Genomic DNA, 18165 nt, shown 5'->3' with positions numbered 1-18165 from the left:
GTGAGGACTCTGAGTTTGAGCCGTCCACGCGTGATCCCACGGCAGGTATGGCGTCGTGGTTCCCCTCCCCTGCTCCCAGGTGCGCGGGATTTTAGTCCCACCTCGGCGAGCCAACCAGCCGAGGACGGGCGCGCTGCCTACATAAGACGGGCCTGGTGCGCCGTTGTCCCATACTTACCTGGACGGGGTCGATGGGCGATCAAGAAGGCCCATGGCCTAGATCAGTGGCCCACATTGCACTTGGTGGGTGCGCTGGTCTACCATCTCCCCAAGTGGGAGAGTGGACGTCATAATTTGTGGTAGCGGGGGTACGCGTTCGCGCGGCCCCCGCCAATTCTCAATAACTAAACTTTGGTCCTTGGAGTATCCTCTCCTTGTTAATCTGGGAAGGATTTTGCAGTATGGCCCTGGGTGGTCTCTGCTAGTTCAAGTCTCGGGCCTTCTGCAGAAACCCAGCAAATTTAGACAATTGAGCTCTGGTCCCTGTCTGCTCTTATACTAGCTTCGTAAAATTGAACTTTGGCCCTTAGCCCCGCGGGTCGTTATTTTTTTCTTTGCGATGACGTCTCGCCATAGTTGCATTGGCTCTAAGCTCTAAGAGCATCTCCAAGAGTGCTTTTAATATATTCACTCCTAATAACCTTATATTAGAACCTGCCTAAAATATTTTGGGCACCGAAATCCTAAAATATTTTGGGCACCGAAATCATCTGTCTCCAGGAGTGGTCCAAAATTTGATCCCAAAATTTTGAAATATGCCACATAATCTTAAGTGTCGCCTCCTTTCCAAGGAATCGCAGTCGACATTTCCCTCTAGTTGATGATTCAAGTAAACTTGAGAAGAAAAATTCCTACTCCAATCAATTAGTTGTTGAATCTGTAGCTAGCCAAGATGAACATGCTCGTTCGGTCTCTCACCTACTGAACCTGGAAAACGAAAAAAATGAAAAAAAAATCTAACAAGATGAAACAATTGGCTCACGAGCTTGGCACTGGGCGAGGCCGCCGTGGACGCGCCGGCGCCGGCAAACAAGGCTACAAGGTAACGAGGCCATTGTTGCCCGAGGCTGTTGCTGGAGAGGGTGCTCAGGTTTCCACACCAGAATATGAGGCTGCTGCTGCATGGGCTCGGCGCGAACCATGCTGAACACCTAGTCCTCCAGTCCGCCCGCCGCCGCACAGGGTGCCGGTGCCGCGCGTAGTGGTCCGAGTGGAGGAATGGGCTCAGATCGCTTACCCCACGAGAGGCACCTCAGGTCAAGCGGCATCGACGAGAAAAACATCCCGGGCTCCCCTATGAGCTCCATGTAGTCCACGGCGAGCAGCTATTCGCTCAGCTCCTCGACGGCACCATGGTTACTCAAAGCTCGAGGCTCGCTTAGGCGACCCCTGAGTCGTGGCGGGGGACCAACGGCCCGTCCACCTCGGCATCCACGATTGGGAGTGCAGGGGATGCGCACAAATCTGTCTACAAATGCAGGATGTTTTGGGTGTGCGGAAATATTGGCAGCTGGTTTTGGGACTTGTTGGAGCTTGATTTTGTTGATCATGTCCAAAATCAAATTATTGGGAGGAAGTTTTGGGCACTCTTGAAGATGCTCTGATATACGACGAGACAACTGCTGTTTTCATTTTAGCTTCTGCATAAATGAAAACGCCGTTCGGCAAATTGGTAGTCCAAGCTGAGCATAGACAAATTAGCAAGTTTTTTTAACATGAGTAAACACCACCGCTTCTAGTGGTGAACTTGATCATGATGAATTGGAAAGCTCAGTGTCATGTACGGGGGCAACTAAATTATACTGTGCTGTACCTGTACTGCTGGCAAACATAGCCCTCCATGAAGATTATCATGACTTCTCAAAAGAAATGAAGGTTATGATGAGATTGAACTGGGTTTGCTGGAGGCTTTTACCGTGATTGAATATCTCGGATACTTGATGCTGCATCCAAATCAACTGTATCTCCTATGCTGTTGTTCTGTTCATGGGCGTTTGGCGTGCCTTACGAGCTATATCTCCTGTCATCAAATGGCATGGACTCTGATCACATGTAAAGCCGGCAATTTGCTGTTGTTCAAAACTCGGTCAGCAAATTGTACCGCAAAGTGAGCAGATGGTGAAGGAAGCTGGAAAAAAAAATTAGCCAATTTCTTCGACACATGAGTGAACAATTTGATCATGGAATTGCAACTGCCATGTACACTTACTCGCAGACATAGCCCTCGATCAACAACATGATCCTGAGTTGTTTAGTGAAGACGTTTCGATGAGATTGAACAGCTGGATTTACAGGAGACGTTTTCCGGCGATACAATATCTTGGACACTTCTCTATGCTGTAGTGCTCTGTATGTATCGTGCGTATCGTCGTCCTCAGAAATATCGTGCGTTTCCAGCAAACGTATTTACACCTATTCGCAAGGGCCTACCACTACTCCATTGGCGCTGGCGCTGGCGCTGGTAGGGGTGTGGGAACACGGCTGGCAAAGAGGATGGATGACAGGGAGGGAGGAGTTCGTTACCACTCACGGCCGGGCCCTGCCTGCTGCTGCCTCGCAATCGCGGTCGTGCGCGCCGGCGGCGGCTAACAAAAGAAGTGGGAACCGAAGCATCTCGGAACGATCAGATTCCCGCTACTATTTTAGATCGGCCCAAGCACCGGACGAGGGCTAATCCGGTCGGGTTCGCTCGGGCTTGGGGATTCCGTCGCCATGGGCAGCCTCCGCCTCACCGGCTGGGCGTCCGCGCAGCGGGGCTTCCCAGCCGCAGCCGCCGCCGCGCCGGAGTGGGGCGTGCGCCGCCGCCCCCGCCGCTGTTGCCACGGGGTGCCGCTGCCGCGCCCGCGCTGCGCCCCGTCGCCGGCTCCGGCGGTGGCGTCCTCTCTCGGCGTCGGCGCCGCGGGGCACCTCCGGGACGGGGCGGAGCGCGAGTGGCTGTGGGACTGCCGCGGCGGCGCCGGGGGCGGGGCCAGGGATTACACCAGGGAGATGGAGGTGGCGGTGCGGGTCGTGCAGGTGGCCTGCACCCTGTGCCAGCGCGTCCAGGACGCGCTCCTCCACCCCGGCGCCGACGCAGGCGGCCGCGTCCATTCCAAGCTCGACCGCTCCCCCGTCACAGTCGCTGGTTCGTACTCGCTGCTAATCCACCAGTTTCCCTTCCCTTCACGAAGTACTCACTCCATTCTCGCACGATTTGCAATGAGGATTAGGTACACTGCGCTTGTTATCAATTGGAAATACGCTTGCGATGGATAGATGATTACCTGGGTCACAACTCCCAATAATAAAATAGAACGGCGCCCACTTAGTTTACTTAGTTATCAATTGTTATTGACCTTTGTTGGGCTGCAGCATTATTTGCAGTGGAACATAATTTCCTACATTTGATGACGACGATTAGATAATACTAGTACTTGGACTGGCTGACTAGTTACAACGCTACCTCATGGACTGCTTGGTTCAACCAATAGTTTAAAGTAGAAATCATTGCTCCAGGATACTAGCTTATACAGAAAACTGATACAGCACAACTCTTGGTCTAATGATTGCTCCATGTGTTAAGGAGATACTTTGCCTAATATGTGGTTGCAGCAGTTCGTGCCTCTATATTTGCATATGGTGATATTTTGCTGTGTTCCTTCATGCCAGATTGGGGTGTTCAAGCGATAGTAAGCTGGTTGCTTTCCAATTCCTTTCATGATGAGAACATATCGATTGTCGCTGAAGAAGATGATGAAACACTATCTAGTAGCAACGGTGCGGCTTTGCTTGAATCTGTTGTTGAGGCTGTCAATGGTTGCCTGGTTGAAGCTCCAAAGTATGGGCTGAGATCCCCAGAGAAAGAGCTCGGAGCTCATGATGTTATTCAAGCCATACGGAAATGCAGCTCTGCCGGAGGTCCAAAAGGAAGATTTTGGGTGCTTGATCCTGTCGATGGCACCCTTGGTTTTGTTCGAGGGGATCAATATGCTATCGCTCTAGCCTTGATTGAAGATGGAGAAGTTATACTTGGTGTTCTTGGGTGCCCAAATTATCCAATGAAAAAGGAGTGGCTCAATTATCACCAAAAGTACTACAGACTGATGTCTAAGGTTGCTCCTCCTCCATTGGGGTCCTGGCATAAGGGTTGTGTGATGTATGCTCAGAAAGGATGTGGCCAAGCTTGGATGCAGCCACTGGTTCATGACTTTGGTAAGCTTGATTGGGCTCACCCGAGGGAGATTCAAGTATCGTCCATCAGTGATCCAATGTCAGCAACATTTTGTGAACCTGTTGAGAAAGCCAACTCAAGCCATTCCTTTACAGCAGGACTTGCTCATAGCGTAGGATTAAGGTCAGTTCTTACTTTTATTTTTCAGTGTAACAATGTTGATATCATTTTACCAGCTTGGAAATTTATTCATACATTTGTGAGTGGTATGCCCCAACCTGCTTGGGACAAAAGGCTATTTGTGAGTGACATGCACTAGTTGGCACAGGGTTTTTATTAAATAGGATACTGGACTCTTGTAGCTGGCCATGCTTATCTTTAGTACTCAGTAGTATGTATATTGCAACTTTTGTTTTTGAATATGCTATGTATTCATATCTTTTTGGTTTGTTTCCAGGACTCAACCTCTGCGTGTGTACAGCATGGTGAAGTATGCTGCAATAGCACGAGGTGATGCAGAGATATTTATGAAATTTGCAAGAACTGGATATAAGGAGAAGATATGGGATCATGCTGCAGGGGTGGTTATCATTCAAGAGGCTGGTGGAGTGGTCACAGATGCTGGGGGCCGCCAGTTGGACTTCTCAAGGGGCATTTACTTGGAAGGTTTGGATAGAGGCATAATAGCATGTTCCGGAGCATTGCTTCATCAGAGAATTTTAGATGCTGTTGATGCAAGCTGGAACTCGTCAACACTATGATAAAAATAAAATAAAATCCTTGCTGCAAATAACCTCATGTTGATCATAGCCTGCAAAGGTGAATTTTACAAATAAATGTTGTTTTACCCCTTTGATTAAAATTTCCTTTTTGTCTTACATTCTGATATCTCTCTCGTACAGGTAGCTTGGAGAATCGGTCTAAGTACTCATTTCTGTATTGTTATAACGAGGGGGTAATAGTGCCAGCATGTAGGTTAGTATTAGCTTGTCTGGTCATAAACAAGCCGTCACTCGAGACTGACAAAATGCTGGCTTTGGTCGTCAATGACATATGTAGTTTTGTATAGGCGTTTTTTTTATGAAAAGCATCCACGCATGCTTTTACTAATGATCTGTTTCTTTCAAACTTCTGCCTGTCAAGTGGCTGGTGTATTGGCTAAGACAGTTATCTGTGCCTGCTCAGCACCATTTGCTGACTATTCGAATGTCTGAACCTTTGATTAATTCATCAGCTGATGTTATTGTCTGCCAGTTTTCATCATCTATGCTATGCTTTTAGTTCTCGTTCTGCTTTCCCTACATATGAATTACTGCTCCATATAGTCATGTCAGAAAGTACTAAAGAAGACAGACCATTTTTTTTTCATGCAGATTTTTGTTATATATATGGATCGAACATATTCACCACAGGAGCAGGAGCACAAGTACCAGATTAATAGCAAGTCTATATATAGATGAGACACAATGCATGATGCTACGATGAAAACCATGACGCACATGCGGCGGAGTGGTGACTGTGTGTGATTAGCTGGAGAGCTGCACCGAGCAGCAGTGGCTGAACAGCTCCTTGCTCTCGTCCTCGATGTCATCCTCATCCGGCTCCATTTTGGGCTGGAAGTTGCTCCATGCTGGCTCCAACCCTGGCGGAGCGTTGGTGTCGAAGCTGTGCACCAGCGAGACTGTTCTGAAGCTGTCGTTACTGGACGGCACTTGGTACCCGGCGAGGAAATAGAGCTGCGTGCCGACGGTGGCCATGGTGAGGTAGCGCCGCTGAGCCGACGATGGGAGGTTGGCCAGCAGCGACAGGTCTGGCAGCGCGGAGTGGTCCCAGATGCTCCAGATGTTGAGCTCGCCGTCGTAGACCTCGACGTGGCCCTTCCAGCAGTTGAGGCAGTCGCCGGAGCTGAAGAGCCTGTTCGCCATCGCCACGATCTGGTTTGGGGGCACGTCGAGCTGCCACATCCCCGGAAGGATCTCCCATGTGCCCCTGGAGCAGTGGAACACCTCCGCCGAGCTCCGCTCCAGCGCCGACGACTGCAGCACGGTGGTTCCCGGCGTCAGATGGGCGTCACCGGCCGTCAGCGTGCTCTCCGCGAACCCCCCGACGACGTGGAAGCTGCCTTGCCATGTCACGCCGACGCACTTGTAGCGCAGCGTGCTCATGTCGGGGAGAGCCGACCACTGGCCCTTGTCCTCCTCGTACACCTCCGCCGCCGCCGTGCCCCGGGCGCCCGACAGCGAGCACTGCCCGCCGGCCACACAGATCCTGCCCCGGCACGGCGCGCACGCGAAGTCGAAGCGCGGGAGCAGGAGCGGCGCGCAGTGCTGCCACTCCCCTCGGCGCACGTCGTACCGGAGGACGTCCGCCCTCACGCTGACGTCGGTGTCGTGGTACACGCCGCCGGCGGCGGCGGCGCCGCCACGCTCCCTCCTGCACAGCCGGCCGCCGATCACATACACGGATTCGCCCAGCGCGACGACAGCGAATCCCTTGAGTATGTGGCCGTCAGGGACTCCCGGGAGCGTGCCCACGCGGCGCCATGTGTTGGCACCGGGCTCGTAACACTCGAGGCTGTTGTTGCTGCCGTGCGCGAAGCACGCGTATATCCTGACGCTGCCATCTCTGCTGGCGACGTTCTCGCCGCCGCTGCTACCGCTGCTGCTCCCGGTACTAGAGAAGGACGGGGAGGCGGCGACGTTGCAGTGCAAGGAGCCCATGGTTAATTCTGAACCAGTCAAACCAGGTACCAACTAGCCGCCTCTGCCTTTTCTTGTGCTTTTCATCAAGTAATTACCATTGCGATTAGTGTAGCTGGGATTGGCCGGAGGAGTTTGCAAAACACGAAGCAAGTGCCTATTTATAGAGATTTGCATAGGGCATCGCCATTGTGCAATTTGCCATGTGGCTTTTGGCGGACGGAGCAATCGATGTGAAGCATTGGAAGGTGCTTATCGGTAACTCCGACCGTGCCGTGGAATCTATCGAGCTTCTAGAGCTTGTCTTCTTCCTCGCTGCTGTAAAAATATATAGTGGCGGCATCGTGCAAGCAGATAGCAAACAGGGCAAGTGCTCGGCTTATCTGTTTGTACTCATGCATGGACATTGCCAATGTTGGGACAGATTCAATGTTCCGTACTGAAATCTGTCCAATTCCAAACCAAATAAAGAAAGTTTTTTTATTAAAAAATTACCGAAGAGATGGAGTTTAGAAGAAGTTTGTGAGAAGCTTCCTCCCCAAAAAAAGAATTAAGCTTATGGCATTTGAAATCGGAAGGACTGAGAAGATAAAGAACCTTTCCAAAACCATATATATCACTGGCATGTATATTTTCCGGTTTTAATTTCAGCATTTCGAATCATTCCAGAGCTCACAGACTCATCTACATTCACAGGTGCTGATCAATCCGTCGATATGCCAAGCAAGTTGAACAAAATGCACGATGATGTTCAGTTCCGGAAAGCTCCAAGTCATTTCTTTCTGTTCTCGTCCAACCAACCTATATGACACGTGTGGGCTTGTACGCAGGTATGCCTACCTTAAGCTGGATCCTTATTTTTAGCCAACTCCCTGCACTAATTATAAACCTTGCTCCGTTGCCGTGACTCTGTTGTTGTCTCAATAAGTCCCTGCCATTCTTCATCTGTTTCTTTGGTCTCCTTCCTCTCTCTCCCTGCATATATCCATGCACATCGTCCTTGTTCTGATGGGGCCATCCATTCTCTCTGAGAATCCTAATGTCCTGAAAGGGATTGCTGGATTCTCTTGCAGCCCCCAGTGCTTCTCATACACATCGTTCGGCCACAATAGCATAAGAATCACACGGCATGATCTGCTTCTCAGGATCAGTTAATCGTTCATGTTCTTATTTTTTTTCTGTGGTGTAGGCTTCATTGATCCAATGAGAAGTAGTTGAGGGTGACAGAAAGCATGGTCAAGGATGGCGCCTAGCATCCTTCACCGTGCATTGTCCTTCTCTAACGTGCCCGTTCATCGCCGTGATGTGTCACCACTAAAGGTCTCAATTTGTTTGTCTTCTGCAACCGCTGCATCCATGAACATGGGCACTTGAATTCTACTGATGACGAATAGATGAATTGGCTAATTAATCTGGATAAAAAACTTGCAGGAGGCCTCAGCTGCGTCCAACAGACATGAGGGCCTGGCATTATTGACGACAATTGCTGAGGACACTGGCTCATGCAACCCTAGTCCTTTATTGCCAAACCACTTGGCGTTGGAGAAAAGACTCATCAGCAAGATCCTCGTTCTGAGAGAGGCTCTGGATCTGCCATGTCGAAGTTCATGTGATGCGTTGGATCAGGTTCATGCCAAAAATTCACATCTTTCTCATTTGAAGACCATGACGGCGGGCTTATACAAATCTGTTCTTCCCACTTAATACAGTTACTTCTGGATACCCTGGAGGCTCTGAAGATTACATATCCGAAATGTTTATCAGGCCTATCAGGAAACAGTACAACTTCTGAACAGCAGGTCTGTCATCTGAATTGAACCCCTTTTATATGTACAATGCTCTCAAAATCCCTCCTGGAAACCATCCATAAATAAAGCATGTAGCCTGTCAAACAGGGTCTATCTTAAGGAAGTCTGATTTCTATAATACTGAGAAACAAACAGGGTCTGGTTCATCTTCGGAAGGTCCTCATGTCGGTACAAGATTGCCAAGCAGAACACAGCGAATTGAGTAACTTGGGTTTTGAGAAGCAAGCAATCATAGAGACCGAGGGCTTAGATCGTATAGGTATGCAATTTGCCTTGCCCAAGTCAACGTTTTGCTGTCAACATATGACCCCAAGGCTTGTAGTACTGGTTTATGGTCATCCAGTTCATTACTCACTGTTGAAACTGGATTGTAGGTGAGCATGTCGCTATGCTTCTTGATCGGGTGATTCCGGTGGCGAAAGAAATCTTCAGTTTCATGGAAAGCTCCACGAGTGCAAAAGGATCAGCAGCTGCTGCAGTTCGTCCAGAAAAAAGAAGCCTCCCTCCAGTTCTCTGTCGCACCAGATCTCTGATTCACCGCAGAAGTGTCGGCCATCATCCATCAGATTCAGACAGTGCCGAGGTCGCAACACCTTGCCAAGACGGTGCAATGAGGCACAGGAAACAATTGAAAATTGAGAAACCGGTGCCAAGGCGAGAGGCGGATGAAGGCGGTTGCAGCGGGGAGGGTGGGCAGACCAGCAGGCGTGATCCACCGTCAACTCCTACCGGGGACTCTGTACTGCTACAGTCGACGCCGTCGTCTCTGTCCCCGCCTCCACTGTCGGCGCCGCCACCCTCCCCCGTGCCCTTGCTGGGCATGCCCATGCTGCTGCAGTCGTGGGAGGCAATGCAAGACGACAATGTCTCCTCCCCGGCAGTGGCGGTGCCAGCGCCGACGGCACAGCAAGACACGGTTGACGTCGACGGCTCTGCACTCTCTGCGTCAATGGAGGCAGGTCAGCCTAGCTCACCGTCATCCATGGACGGCAATGCCGCCGTGCCAAGCGCACCGCCGACGCCGATGCCGACGCCGCCAATTCCGGCGCACGGAGACAAACCCGCAGAGGTAGTGGCAAGTGCATCATCGTCGCCGCCGCAAGGAGGGCCGCCTGCCATCAATGCCTCACGAGCGCCGCCCCCTCCGCCACCTGGAAGCATCTCGGCCGCGCTACGCGCCAAGAAAACCGCGGGCAAGCTGAAACGGTCTACACAGATGGGCACCCTGTACAGGCATCTGCGGGACAGAGTGGAAGGCCCTTGCACGCACGGCGGCGGCAAGAGACAGGCCGGGAACAAGCCCCGGACGCCGGGCGGGTCCAAGGGCGAAGCCGGGCAGGGCATGGCCGATGCGTTGGCGGAGATGACCAAGAGGTAGTGAGTGGCACATGCTGCCTGCGCGCCGCCATTAGCAGCAGCAGATCGGTGGCTCGTTTCCTTGTTGCTGATGAAATGAATTTTGTTTCACCATTTTTTTTCGTTGTCTGAAACTTGGAACTGGAAGATCGGCCTACTTCCGGCAGATCGAAGAGGACGCGGAGAACCACGCCGCGGCAATCCTGGACCTCAAGGACGCCATCAGCTCGTTCGAGTCCAGGGACATGGCTGAGCTGGTGAGGTTCCATCAGCACGTCGAGCAGCAGCTGGTGTGCCTGACGGACGAGACACAGGTTGTTACCATCATGATGCTCAGTCAGAACGACTGTTTCGTCCTCGGCGAGCTGTGTTGACATGCTGATGCTGTCGAGGTGCGTGCGCTGCAGGTGCTGGCGAGGTTCGAGGGCTTCCCTTCCAAGAAGCTGGAATCGCTGAGGATGGCGTCCGCGCTCTACTCCAAGCTGGACGGCACCGTGTCGAAGCTCAAGGGCTGGAAGCTGGCTGCCCCCCTCTCGAACCAGCTTGACAGAGTCGAGGGCTACTTCAACAAGGTTTAATTTGACCGTTTATTTGGTTGAGCATGAGCACTACAGTAGTAGTAGGATTTATTTATTTATTTGCTGGGACTGGGACACACGTTGGTCAGCATGCACGAGCTAGCTAGCTCATGCATGATGCACTGTGCTGCGTTGGTGACACGGACTTGCATACGTGCAGATCAAAGACGACGTGGACATGATAGAGCGGAACAAAGACGAGGAGGCGAAGCGGTTCCTGTCTCACAACATCCACTTTGACTTCGCGGCGCTGGTCCGGATCAAGGAGTGCATGGTGGACCTGTCGTCCAACTGCATGGAGCAAGCCTTGAAGGTACTGCTACTTGGATGCAGCAATGCATCTGCAGTCTGCACACACACAAATTCATACATGGCTTGATCGATGAGCTGTGCAGGAGAGCAAGCATGCCAGGGAGACGAGCGCGCAGTCGCCAGGCGCTTCTCCGCCGTCGAGGATGCTGTGGCGGGTCTTCCAGCTGGCCTTCCGGGTGTACAACTTCGCGGGCGGGCAGGACGAGCGGGCGGACAGGCTGACGGCCACCCTAGCGCACGAGATCGAGGCCCATCCCCTCTGAAAAAAGCCTACAATGTACGGACATCTACGAGGAGTACCCATCCATCACGTGTACAGTACGGCCGTATAAATACACATGGTCACGGAGTTGCTCCTGCTTGCATTGCACTTGGTGGGCCATGGCCGTGCGAGTCGTCGCAGCCTCGCAAGCCGGCCGCTGTGTTGGGAGGCCGGGCTGGACACGCCACACCATTAAAGGCGGTTGGGCTCATAAATGTTAGGGCATGTAGCAGCGGCAGCGCCGAGCGAACCCGTCCCGTCGCCGGCCATAAATGCGGCCCGGCGGACGCGACGCGACGGCGTCCGGCCGCCCGGGGGAGATAGGAGAGGACCGAGGCGCTGCAGCAACGGAAAGGCAGCAGAGCCCTCAAAAGCTCTGCGCTGCAGCTTTCTCGGGCCGGAGAAAAGCCGAAACAAACAAACCAACGAACAGGAGAGAGAGAGAAGACGGGGGCAGGGCGTTGGAGGGGGAGAAGGCGAGAGAGAAAGTGAGCCAAGGCGCTGTCACTGCAGCGAGGCATGGGCGCAAACCATAGGGGGAGAGCGGCGACCACTTCTCGACTTCTCGTCTCGCGTGCTCTGCTGCCGGGTTGCGTTGGCTGACTTCTCGTCTCGCCGTAGTTGGTGTGCGAGTGCGATCGATCCGTAAGCCGCTGGTGCCGGCGATGGACGCGCAACAGCTGGATTTGTTCCTGCGTCGTCACCAAAGCATGGCCAACGTCTGCTGCGAGAGCGAGGTGGGTGCTTCTCTCTGCCTCTGCCCGCCCGCGCGTCCCAATGTTACGATTGGTTGGTTTTGTTGCCAGGACGCGCTGGGGTCGTCGGAGTCGGAGCCCGCGAGGCCGGCGCGCCCGCGCGGCAAGAGGAGCCGCGCCGCCGAGGTGCACAACCTCTCCGAGAAGGTGGGTGCGTGGCTACCTCTCCTGGTCTAGCCTCTAGCCGGTTGCTTGGTTACTGATCCGCCGATTAAACTCTGTGGTGCAGAGGAGGAGGAGCAGGATCAACGAGAAGATGAAGGCGTTGCAGACCCTCGTACCCAACTCCAGCAAGGTCGACCACCTCATCTCCTTTGGTGCTTTTGTGTGTCATTGTCATCCATTCTTGATTCTTGTTGCGTTCTTGGAATCTGGAAGCTAATTGTCCTGCTGCTTTGGGGGAATGGTTTCGCGATTGCAGACGGACAAGGCCTCCATGCTTGACGATGCCATTGAGTACCTGAAGCAGCTTCAGCTACAGGTGCAGGTGAGCAACCTGATGATGCCCTGCTACTAGTCGGTGTCCCGACCTGGGGGGCTGGATTCCAACTAGTAAATGTTGCGTGTTTTCTCGTCCCAGATGATGATGCAAGAGGCAATCACAGTAACGCGCGGTTTATCCTGATTCCGGCCGCGGAGCCGTACGTCCAGCAAAGTGGGTGTGCGAGGGCACTGTATTATCTTGCACCCGGAATGTTTGTAGTAGGGGGTACAAGCAAGATGAGAGTGGGAGGGAAGCTCCGAAGTCTCTGCTAGGAGTGGAGTCGGTTGAGATGAATGTTCAGTAGTCCCTGAACATCCTCTTGGAAAAGAGAAACCAGAGAAGGTCCAGCCAGAGTCCAGGGCGGGCTTAAAGGGAGTCCGCCTCCTCCTTTTATAGTCACAAGGAGGAGGTGGCGTACACGAGTGTAGGGGCGCGGAAGTCGTCGTTTCCCCTGAATCGCGGGGTACAGTGGTCGGACACTGTAGGAAGTACACTGTGGAAAGACGGCGTGCATCGCAGTCGTCCTGGATATCGTCCTTCGTCCTGTGAAGATTGCGCCAGTCGCCGAGTCAGTCCTTGCAGTCGGCGTGGTCGTCGCTGGTGTAGTCTTCTATATACGGCGCGGTGGTGTTCAGTGGGTCCTGCGGACTAGGGTCCTGCATGCACCAGCGGCAGTAATGGCGCGCGACGGCCCCGGACCCCCTGGTCGGAGTGCGGGCGTGCACGCTAGAAGGTCCGGGGGACTCGTGGAGGTTCCGGACCCCTAAAGGGGAAGGTCCAGGACTCTGTCCATTTTGTACTGGGCGCCCCTCCCGAAAGGACACGTGACGTCGCCGGACCCCTTCCCCAGTGGGAGGCGAGTCCGGATGGTCGGTGTCGGCAGAACAGTAACAGGAGCAGTGCCGAGCCTGTTTTGTCCCGCGTTGCAGGTCCCAAGGTGCTGCTACAGCATCCGGGATGGCGGAATGGTGACCGGAGTCAGCGGATGGGACCCCGGTCATATCTACTGTGGGAGTGGCAGCCTGACGCCGCCCGTCCTTTGAGCCGTGGCGGAGTGGCTGGCTTTTAATGCCTTCGTACGGCGAGCGGTTGGGCGGCGGGGTTGTTTGTCCCTTGTGCCGAGAGGTGGCCTCGAGCGAGGCGGAGATGAGCCACCTGCTCGAGGGTAGATCCGCTACCCTCGAGCGAGGCGGAGATGAGCCACCTGCTCGAGGGTAGATCCGCTACCCTCGAGCGAGGCGGAGATTGGCCAGCGGACCCGAGAGGGACCCTCGAGCGAGGCGGAGATGAGCCACCTGCTCGAGGGTAGATCCGCTACCCTCGAGCGAGGCAGAGATTGCCCAGCGGACCCGAGAGGGACCCTCGAGCGAGGCGGAGATCGTTCCGCGGGTTCGAGGGGAATGTGAATGGGCCGCACGCTGGGCTTCTTTGAGTCCTTTCCTTTCTTCCGAATGGGAAGCAGGCTGTGGGCCTTTGTTGGCCCAGTTGCTTTAACATGTGTTTTGCGTTTTTAAAGTGATCTTAGTACCCCGGTTAGGGTGTCCCTAATCATGGTACCCGACACTACTACTACACTACTACTACTGGGGTACCCAACAACTGGGATATGCTGCTGGACTACCCAGTATACCATCCAACACATGTGAATGCTAAATGACTAGCATAGTAGCAATTCAAATGAGCATTTACTTGATCGATGACAGAGAATGTGAATGCGAAGTAGCTTTATTTTCTGCAAAACTGAAAGCATGAGATGAAATCAAGGTAGGGAGAAACGATTGGTGCTAGCGCATTGTACATTTAGCTAGATTTTTCAAATTTTACACCAAAGGGAATCGCATGAGAGAATTATCAAATTCCATTGCTTTAACTTATGTGTATGAGAAAGAGTCATGATACAATTATGCCAAAATGCTGGCTTCTGTGGGGAAAAAAGGTCCAGCATCACATTGGAGTATATTGTGTTTAGTAGCTAGAGTCAGTGTAAAATCAGGACGTATAAAAGTATAATAGATGCTTTAAAGTTGTATATATCTGTTTTGAGTATGTACACTTGGGTGGCCAGGATCAATCACAATGCATGCTTCCCATCCTAAAAGAGAACAAAAATGTTTGGCTGTAATGTTTGGAGTAGCTCAGAAATACTTTAGCTATTCCAGTCACCATTCATGTATTCCTCATTTATGCAGCCTAATATAACTTTCTTTGTTTTTCTTTCAGATGTTGTCTATGAGGAATGGCCTGTATCTTCCCCCAGCAAACTTATCTGGAGTACCTGAGGTTCTGGCAACCTCAGAAGTGTGCGCCACGATTAACCAAAGTGGTGTCAAGGCATCAGATTCTGGGGTTGCCCTACTTCCTGTGAACCAAAGTTCTGTAGCTCATCATTCATTTGATCCACCAAATCATGACCAACGGCATAACAAATCCCTTGTTTTGCAAAGTATCCCTACTAGTTCAACGACCATAGCTCGATTCCTTCAAGAGCCAGCTCAGGCCAACCTTCAATCCTTTCAGCTAGCTGTACCTCCTGAGGTAAATAATCCTTTTGCTATGTCTAGAGCATAAGTTTGGCATGAACACGCTTGTTTGCGTACATTTAGTTATACCTCACATGTATTTTTCGTGATCTGTTTCTTGCTCGCCCATATAGATGATCCTCAAGGAGGACATGATGTTAAAGCATCGCCTGACTTCAGTTCAAGGAACCACGTCGGTACCAGGTTTAGAGATCGTACAGTTTGAACAACCATTGTTGGCCCATTGATGAGAACATTTGCCTTCTTACCGATTTCCCCTAATTTGTTCTGTCAATAGGGCATGAGGTCAAGCTTGCTAGTCAGGAAACATGTACGGTGAATTCTGGTCATTTCAATAGAGGTTCACAAAGGAAAGAAGTAGCACGAGACATGATGCCGAAAAACACTGAAAGTGTACTATTTATGCCATACTTGCACGGGTAAGCTTCCTTTTGGCGCGTAAAGAGATTAAGTAGACATTGTCTATTAAATATGAAAATGGATTATCTGAAAAATAAGATGTTTGTATCTTCCCTTCTAATTTTAAATATTTCCAAAATCAGTGATGGATAATTGTCTACTCTATTTGGATTAGTCTGTTTGGTATAACAGTATAATATCTGTCATCTTTTTTCCGCAAGATTGTATACTACTTCTGAGAAAGGCATTGTGCTATTTGACGAGCTCCCGTGAGCTTACATTTCAGTTAGTGATTTTGATGCTGGTAATTTTATTACATTATTTACCTGCAAGATCTAGCTCTAGCATAACCCTGTGAATTTGGTGAAAATTTTCCACATTCACCATGAATTTGGTCAACCTAGGTTTTGTTAGATTATTATGAAGGGCAATGTTCAGCTATACAGCATCCTTTTCTAGTTTGCTTTCTCTCTGATCAAAAGCGTGTAATGTTGCTGTTCTCAAGAAATCTGGTACCTCTACTTTTTAAGTACATATTAGCTGACTCTTGTTCTCTTTCTAACTATGATCAGCTTGCAAAGCGGTGACACCAATGGAGGTCTGAGGGCAGAACCAAGCTAGCTGCATAATGGATAGACCGTTCTGAATGCTTTTCCAGTTAGGATGCTTCATTTTGGAAGGACAGTGTACTAGGAGAAGCAAGTTCCGACGAGCGTCAGTCCCACCTTGTCGATCTGAATGTTAGCAGCTAAATCAGGTTGTAGTCTGATAGACTAATTTGTAAAGAAAGACCTCAGTCAACTTGCAAATATATCCACTATGGACTTGAGGGATATATAATCATGCATACGATGAATTAGTAAGGCCACACTGAGCAGTGAATAGGTGAATGGATTTGTCTGGTCATCAGCCCATCCCGTACTCCCGCTTCTGTAATTCTGAGTGAGCCTCTGTGTTATCCGTAATATAATGCTATCAACATTTCAGCGAGTTAATCGGGATAAACCTGGAGCTTTGCAATGGCAAAGGCCTGACCATTTAAGGGACTGGATGCAGGATCAAGGCAAAAGCTGGAGACGTGCCTAGTAACCTGAAGCAGGCAGAGGTTTTTCTTTTGGGAATATTAGATTTGTGTCACTATCAATTCCAGGATCAGTATTTGCTATTGCTTTTGTAATATTCTCGGAATCACGCTGCATAAAATTTATGCCGCTGTTGTAACATTTCCTGCGGTATGGATCAAACAGGTTTTGACACCAAAATTGGTAGGGCAGTGGTAATAATCTATACCTATTACACTGCAGTCTTATTAGTACGTAGTAGAGATAGAGATAGGCTGGTGTTAGGTTGGGTTCCGAATCGGATGGATTGATGGATATGGATCCAATCCCGTCCGGACTCGGTGCCGCAAGTCTTCTAGAGAAGAGGAAGCAGCAGGGAATCAATTCAAATCCGCGACCGCGAGATTCAATTCAATCGGGAGGAGGGGTCGATTGGTCATGGCTGCGGTAGCGCTCCTTCGATCGGTGGCGAGCAAGATGGCACGCGCACCACCGATGCATCGTCGTCCTCTTCTCGCTCGTGGTCTTCATGCCGGCGCCCGCTCAGAGGCTGCTGCTTCTGGTTACGCGCTGCCGCCAGCCAGCAACGAGGTATGTTATGCCTGCACTGCCTTCAACCTAAGATGTGAAAAATTTGACGGATACTTTAAAATTTAACTCAGCAAGCAAGGCTTCGATCTGTGCTGACCAAGTTGGCGCGAGCGCCGCCGCCGCGTCATCGTCTTCTTCCACGGAGAGCCGCGTATCTGGAGCTGGAGGGATGAGAGAGAAATACTGTAGACCTGTTCGGCTGGTGAGCAGCCGAACACGGCGATTGAGGTTTGCATGATTGCTGATGAAATATTTCACTCCCATTTGTGATTTTCAGAGGAACGATTACGCTTGCAAAAGCTAGAGCCGGTGTGGCTTACATTACACTTGTCGGCTCCCTTATTTACTTCTGTGGTTGGCTGAAACCAGGGGTGGAAAGGTTGGTAGACAAAGTGGATACTCTTTCCATTGAAAGGTTGATCATTAAAGATAACATCCAAGCCATTGAGCGTGAGTGTCAGCACCTGAATGTTATAGTTGAAGATGTGCTCAACAATGTTTGGGAAGCTCCAAGCATGCTAAGCTCAGGTGTTGTGCGGCAATGCTCTCTCTATTTCTTTTTGTAGGCAATGCACACATTCAAGATTCGAGTTTCATTATCTCTGATAGTGTTGTGCGGCGCATGTTGATGCTCAATTCAATTGGCTGATATTGGCCCCATTTGTTTCAGCTTCTTACTTTTAAATTTCTCAAAATCATGCCTTTAAAATCAACTAGAAGCTGAAACAAATAAGGCCATTGTTGTTCTGCGCAGTTCGGGCTCTTCGTCTTTTTAATATAACTGGCAGCTCTTCTGCCTGATTTGTTAAAAAAAAGACAAACAACTAACCCAACTACATGTAGCTCTTTTTGGTACAAAACTAATACCACTGAATTCGTTTAAAGTTCAGTTTGGGGACCACACTGATTATACACTTTAAAATGGAATAAATGCTAGATTACCAGTGAGCAGTAAATGTATGCTTTAATGTACTCCCTCTGTCCCATAATATAGCTACTTCTAAAGTTTTTCAAACATATTTGTTAAAGAATGAAAATTGTAGGGACAAGAATGTAGTGAATAGAGCCATATTCTCATTGATCTCAAGGTCCCTTTATATAGAGAGATTACAACCTAGTTAAGACTAGGCATTTAGAACATCAGTTTCTCTTTCTAATGGCAGCCATAAA

The 18165-nt window shown here is 50.6% G+C and overlaps 4 protein-coding genes and 1 non-coding gene across 6 annotated transcripts; 4 read left to right on the top strand and 1 right to left on the bottom strand.

Moving 5' to 3' along the window:
• The first annotated feature begins 170 nt into the window (after nucleotides 1-170).
• On the top strand, nucleotides 171-331 carry LOC120658603. The gene has a single exon (XR_005668743.1). It is a non-coding gene; the product is annotated as a U1 spliceosomal RNA (small nuclear RNA).
• Nucleotides 332-2450: 2119 nt separating this feature from the next.
• LOC120645543 (PAP-specific phosphatase HAL2-like) lies at nucleotides 2451-5383 on the top strand. 2 transcript variants are annotated; one of them, XM_039922326.1, is made up of 4 exons: nucleotides 2451-3124; nucleotides 3592-4333; nucleotides 4608-4969; nucleotides 5053-5383. In XM_039922326.1, exons 1-3 carry the CDS (start codon nucleotides 2713-2715, stop codon nucleotides 4909-4911), a joined length of 1458 nt encoding a protein of 485 aa, XP_039778260.1. In that variant the 5' UTR covers nucleotides 2451-2712; the 3' UTR covers nucleotides 4912-4969; nucleotides 5053-5383. The 2 variants fall into 2 exon arrangements, with proteins under 2 accessions (XP_039778260.1, XP_039778266.1); XM_039922332.1 differs by having other exon boundaries at nucleotides 2452-3124; nucleotides 3649-4333.
• Nucleotides 5384-5643: 260 nt separating this feature from the next.
• Nucleotides 5644-6870, bottom strand: LOC120645555 (kelch-like protein 8). Its single transcript, XM_039922338.1, has one exon. The coding sequence runs from the start codon at nucleotides 6868-6870 to the stop codon at nucleotides 5677-5679; it is 1194 nt and encodes a 397-aa protein (XP_039778272.1). The 3' UTR covers nucleotides 5644-5676.
• LOC120645537 (uncharacterized protein At4g04980-like) lies at nucleotides 6370-11273 on the top strand. Its single transcript, XM_039922322.1, has 11 exons — nucleotides 6370-6896; nucleotides 7546-7679; nucleotides 8039-8169; nucleotides 8281-8475; nucleotides 8559-8648; nucleotides 8793-8916; nucleotides 9032-10031; nucleotides 10162-10327; nucleotides 10421-10585; nucleotides 10752-10904; nucleotides 10987-11273. The coding sequence occupies exons 3-11, from the start codon at nucleotides 8092-8094 to the stop codon at nucleotides 11164-11166; spliced, it is 2151 nt and encodes a 716-aa protein (XP_039778256.1). The 5' UTR covers nucleotides 6370-6896; nucleotides 7546-7679; nucleotides 8039-8091; the 3' UTR covers nucleotides 11167-11273.
• A 219-nt stretch (nucleotides 11274-11492) lies between these two features.
• Nucleotides 11493-16564, top strand: LOC120645561 (transcription factor PIF5-like). Its single transcript, XM_039922344.1, has 8 exons — nucleotides 11493-11902; nucleotides 11972-12067; nucleotides 12150-12215; nucleotides 12342-12407; nucleotides 14625-14939; nucleotides 15058-15127; nucleotides 15222-15363; nucleotides 15916-16564. The coding sequence occupies exons 1-8, from the start codon at nucleotides 11831-11833 to the stop codon at nucleotides 15962-15964; spliced, it is 876 nt and encodes a 291-aa protein (XP_039778278.1). The 5' UTR covers nucleotides 11493-11830; the 3' UTR covers nucleotides 15965-16564.
• Nucleotides 16565-18165: the final 1601 nt, after the last annotated feature.

The sequence above is a fragment of the Panicum virgatum genome, chromosome 1K (genome assembly GCF_016808335.1).
Source record: "Panicum virgatum strain AP13 chromosome 1K, P.virgatum_v5, whole genome shotgun sequence".
NCBI lineage: Eukaryota > Viridiplantae > Streptophyta > Magnoliopsida > Poales > Poaceae > Panicum > Panicum virgatum.
This window is presented reverse-complemented; position numbering and strand designations above follow the sequence as displayed.

Excerpts from the sequence above, each read along its gene's own strand:
- LOC120645543 (XM_039922326.1), top strand. The coding sequence starts at position 2,713 with ATGGGCAGCCTCCGCCTCACCGGCTGGGCGTCCGCGCAGCGGGGCTTC. Across the intron at positions 3,125-3,591 it reads CTCCCCCGTCACAGTCGCTG|CAGTTCGTGCCTCTATATTT; the intron begins GTTCGTACTCGC and ends ATGTGGTTGCAG. Across the intron at positions 4,334-4,607 it reads GCTCATAGCGTAGGATTAAG|GACTCAACCTCTGCGTGTGT; the intron begins GTCAGTTCTTAC and ends GTTTGTTTCCAG.
- LOC120645537 (XM_039922322.1), top strand. The coding sequence starts at position 8,092 with ATGGCGCCTAGCATCCTTCACCGTGCATTGTCCTTCTCTAACGTGCCC. Across the intron at positions 8,476-8,558 it reads CATGTGATGCGTTGGATCAG|TTACTTCTGGATACCCTGGA; the intron begins GTTCATGCCAAA and ends CACTTAATACAG. Across the intron at positions 10,328-10,420 it reads GCCTGACGGACGAGACACAG|GTGCTGGCGAGGTTCGAGGG; the intron begins GTTGTTACCATC and ends CGTGCGCTGCAG.
- LOC120645561 (XM_039922344.1), top strand. The coding sequence starts at position 11,831 with ATGGACGCGCAACAGCTGGATTTGTTCCTGCGTCGTCACCAAAGCATG. Across the intron at positions 12,408-14,624 it reads AGCTTCAGCTACAGGTGCAG|ATGTTGTCTATGAGGAATGG; the intron begins GTGAGCAACCTG and ends TTTTTCTTTCAG. Across the intron at positions 15,364-15,915 it reads TTTATGCCATACTTGCACGG|CTTGCAAAGCGGTGACACCA; the intron begins GTAAGCTTCCTT and ends AACTATGATCAG.
- LOC120645555 (XM_039922338.1), bottom strand. The coding sequence starts at position 6,870 with ATGGGCTCCTTGCACTGCAACGTCGCCGCCTCCCCGTCCTTCTCTAGT.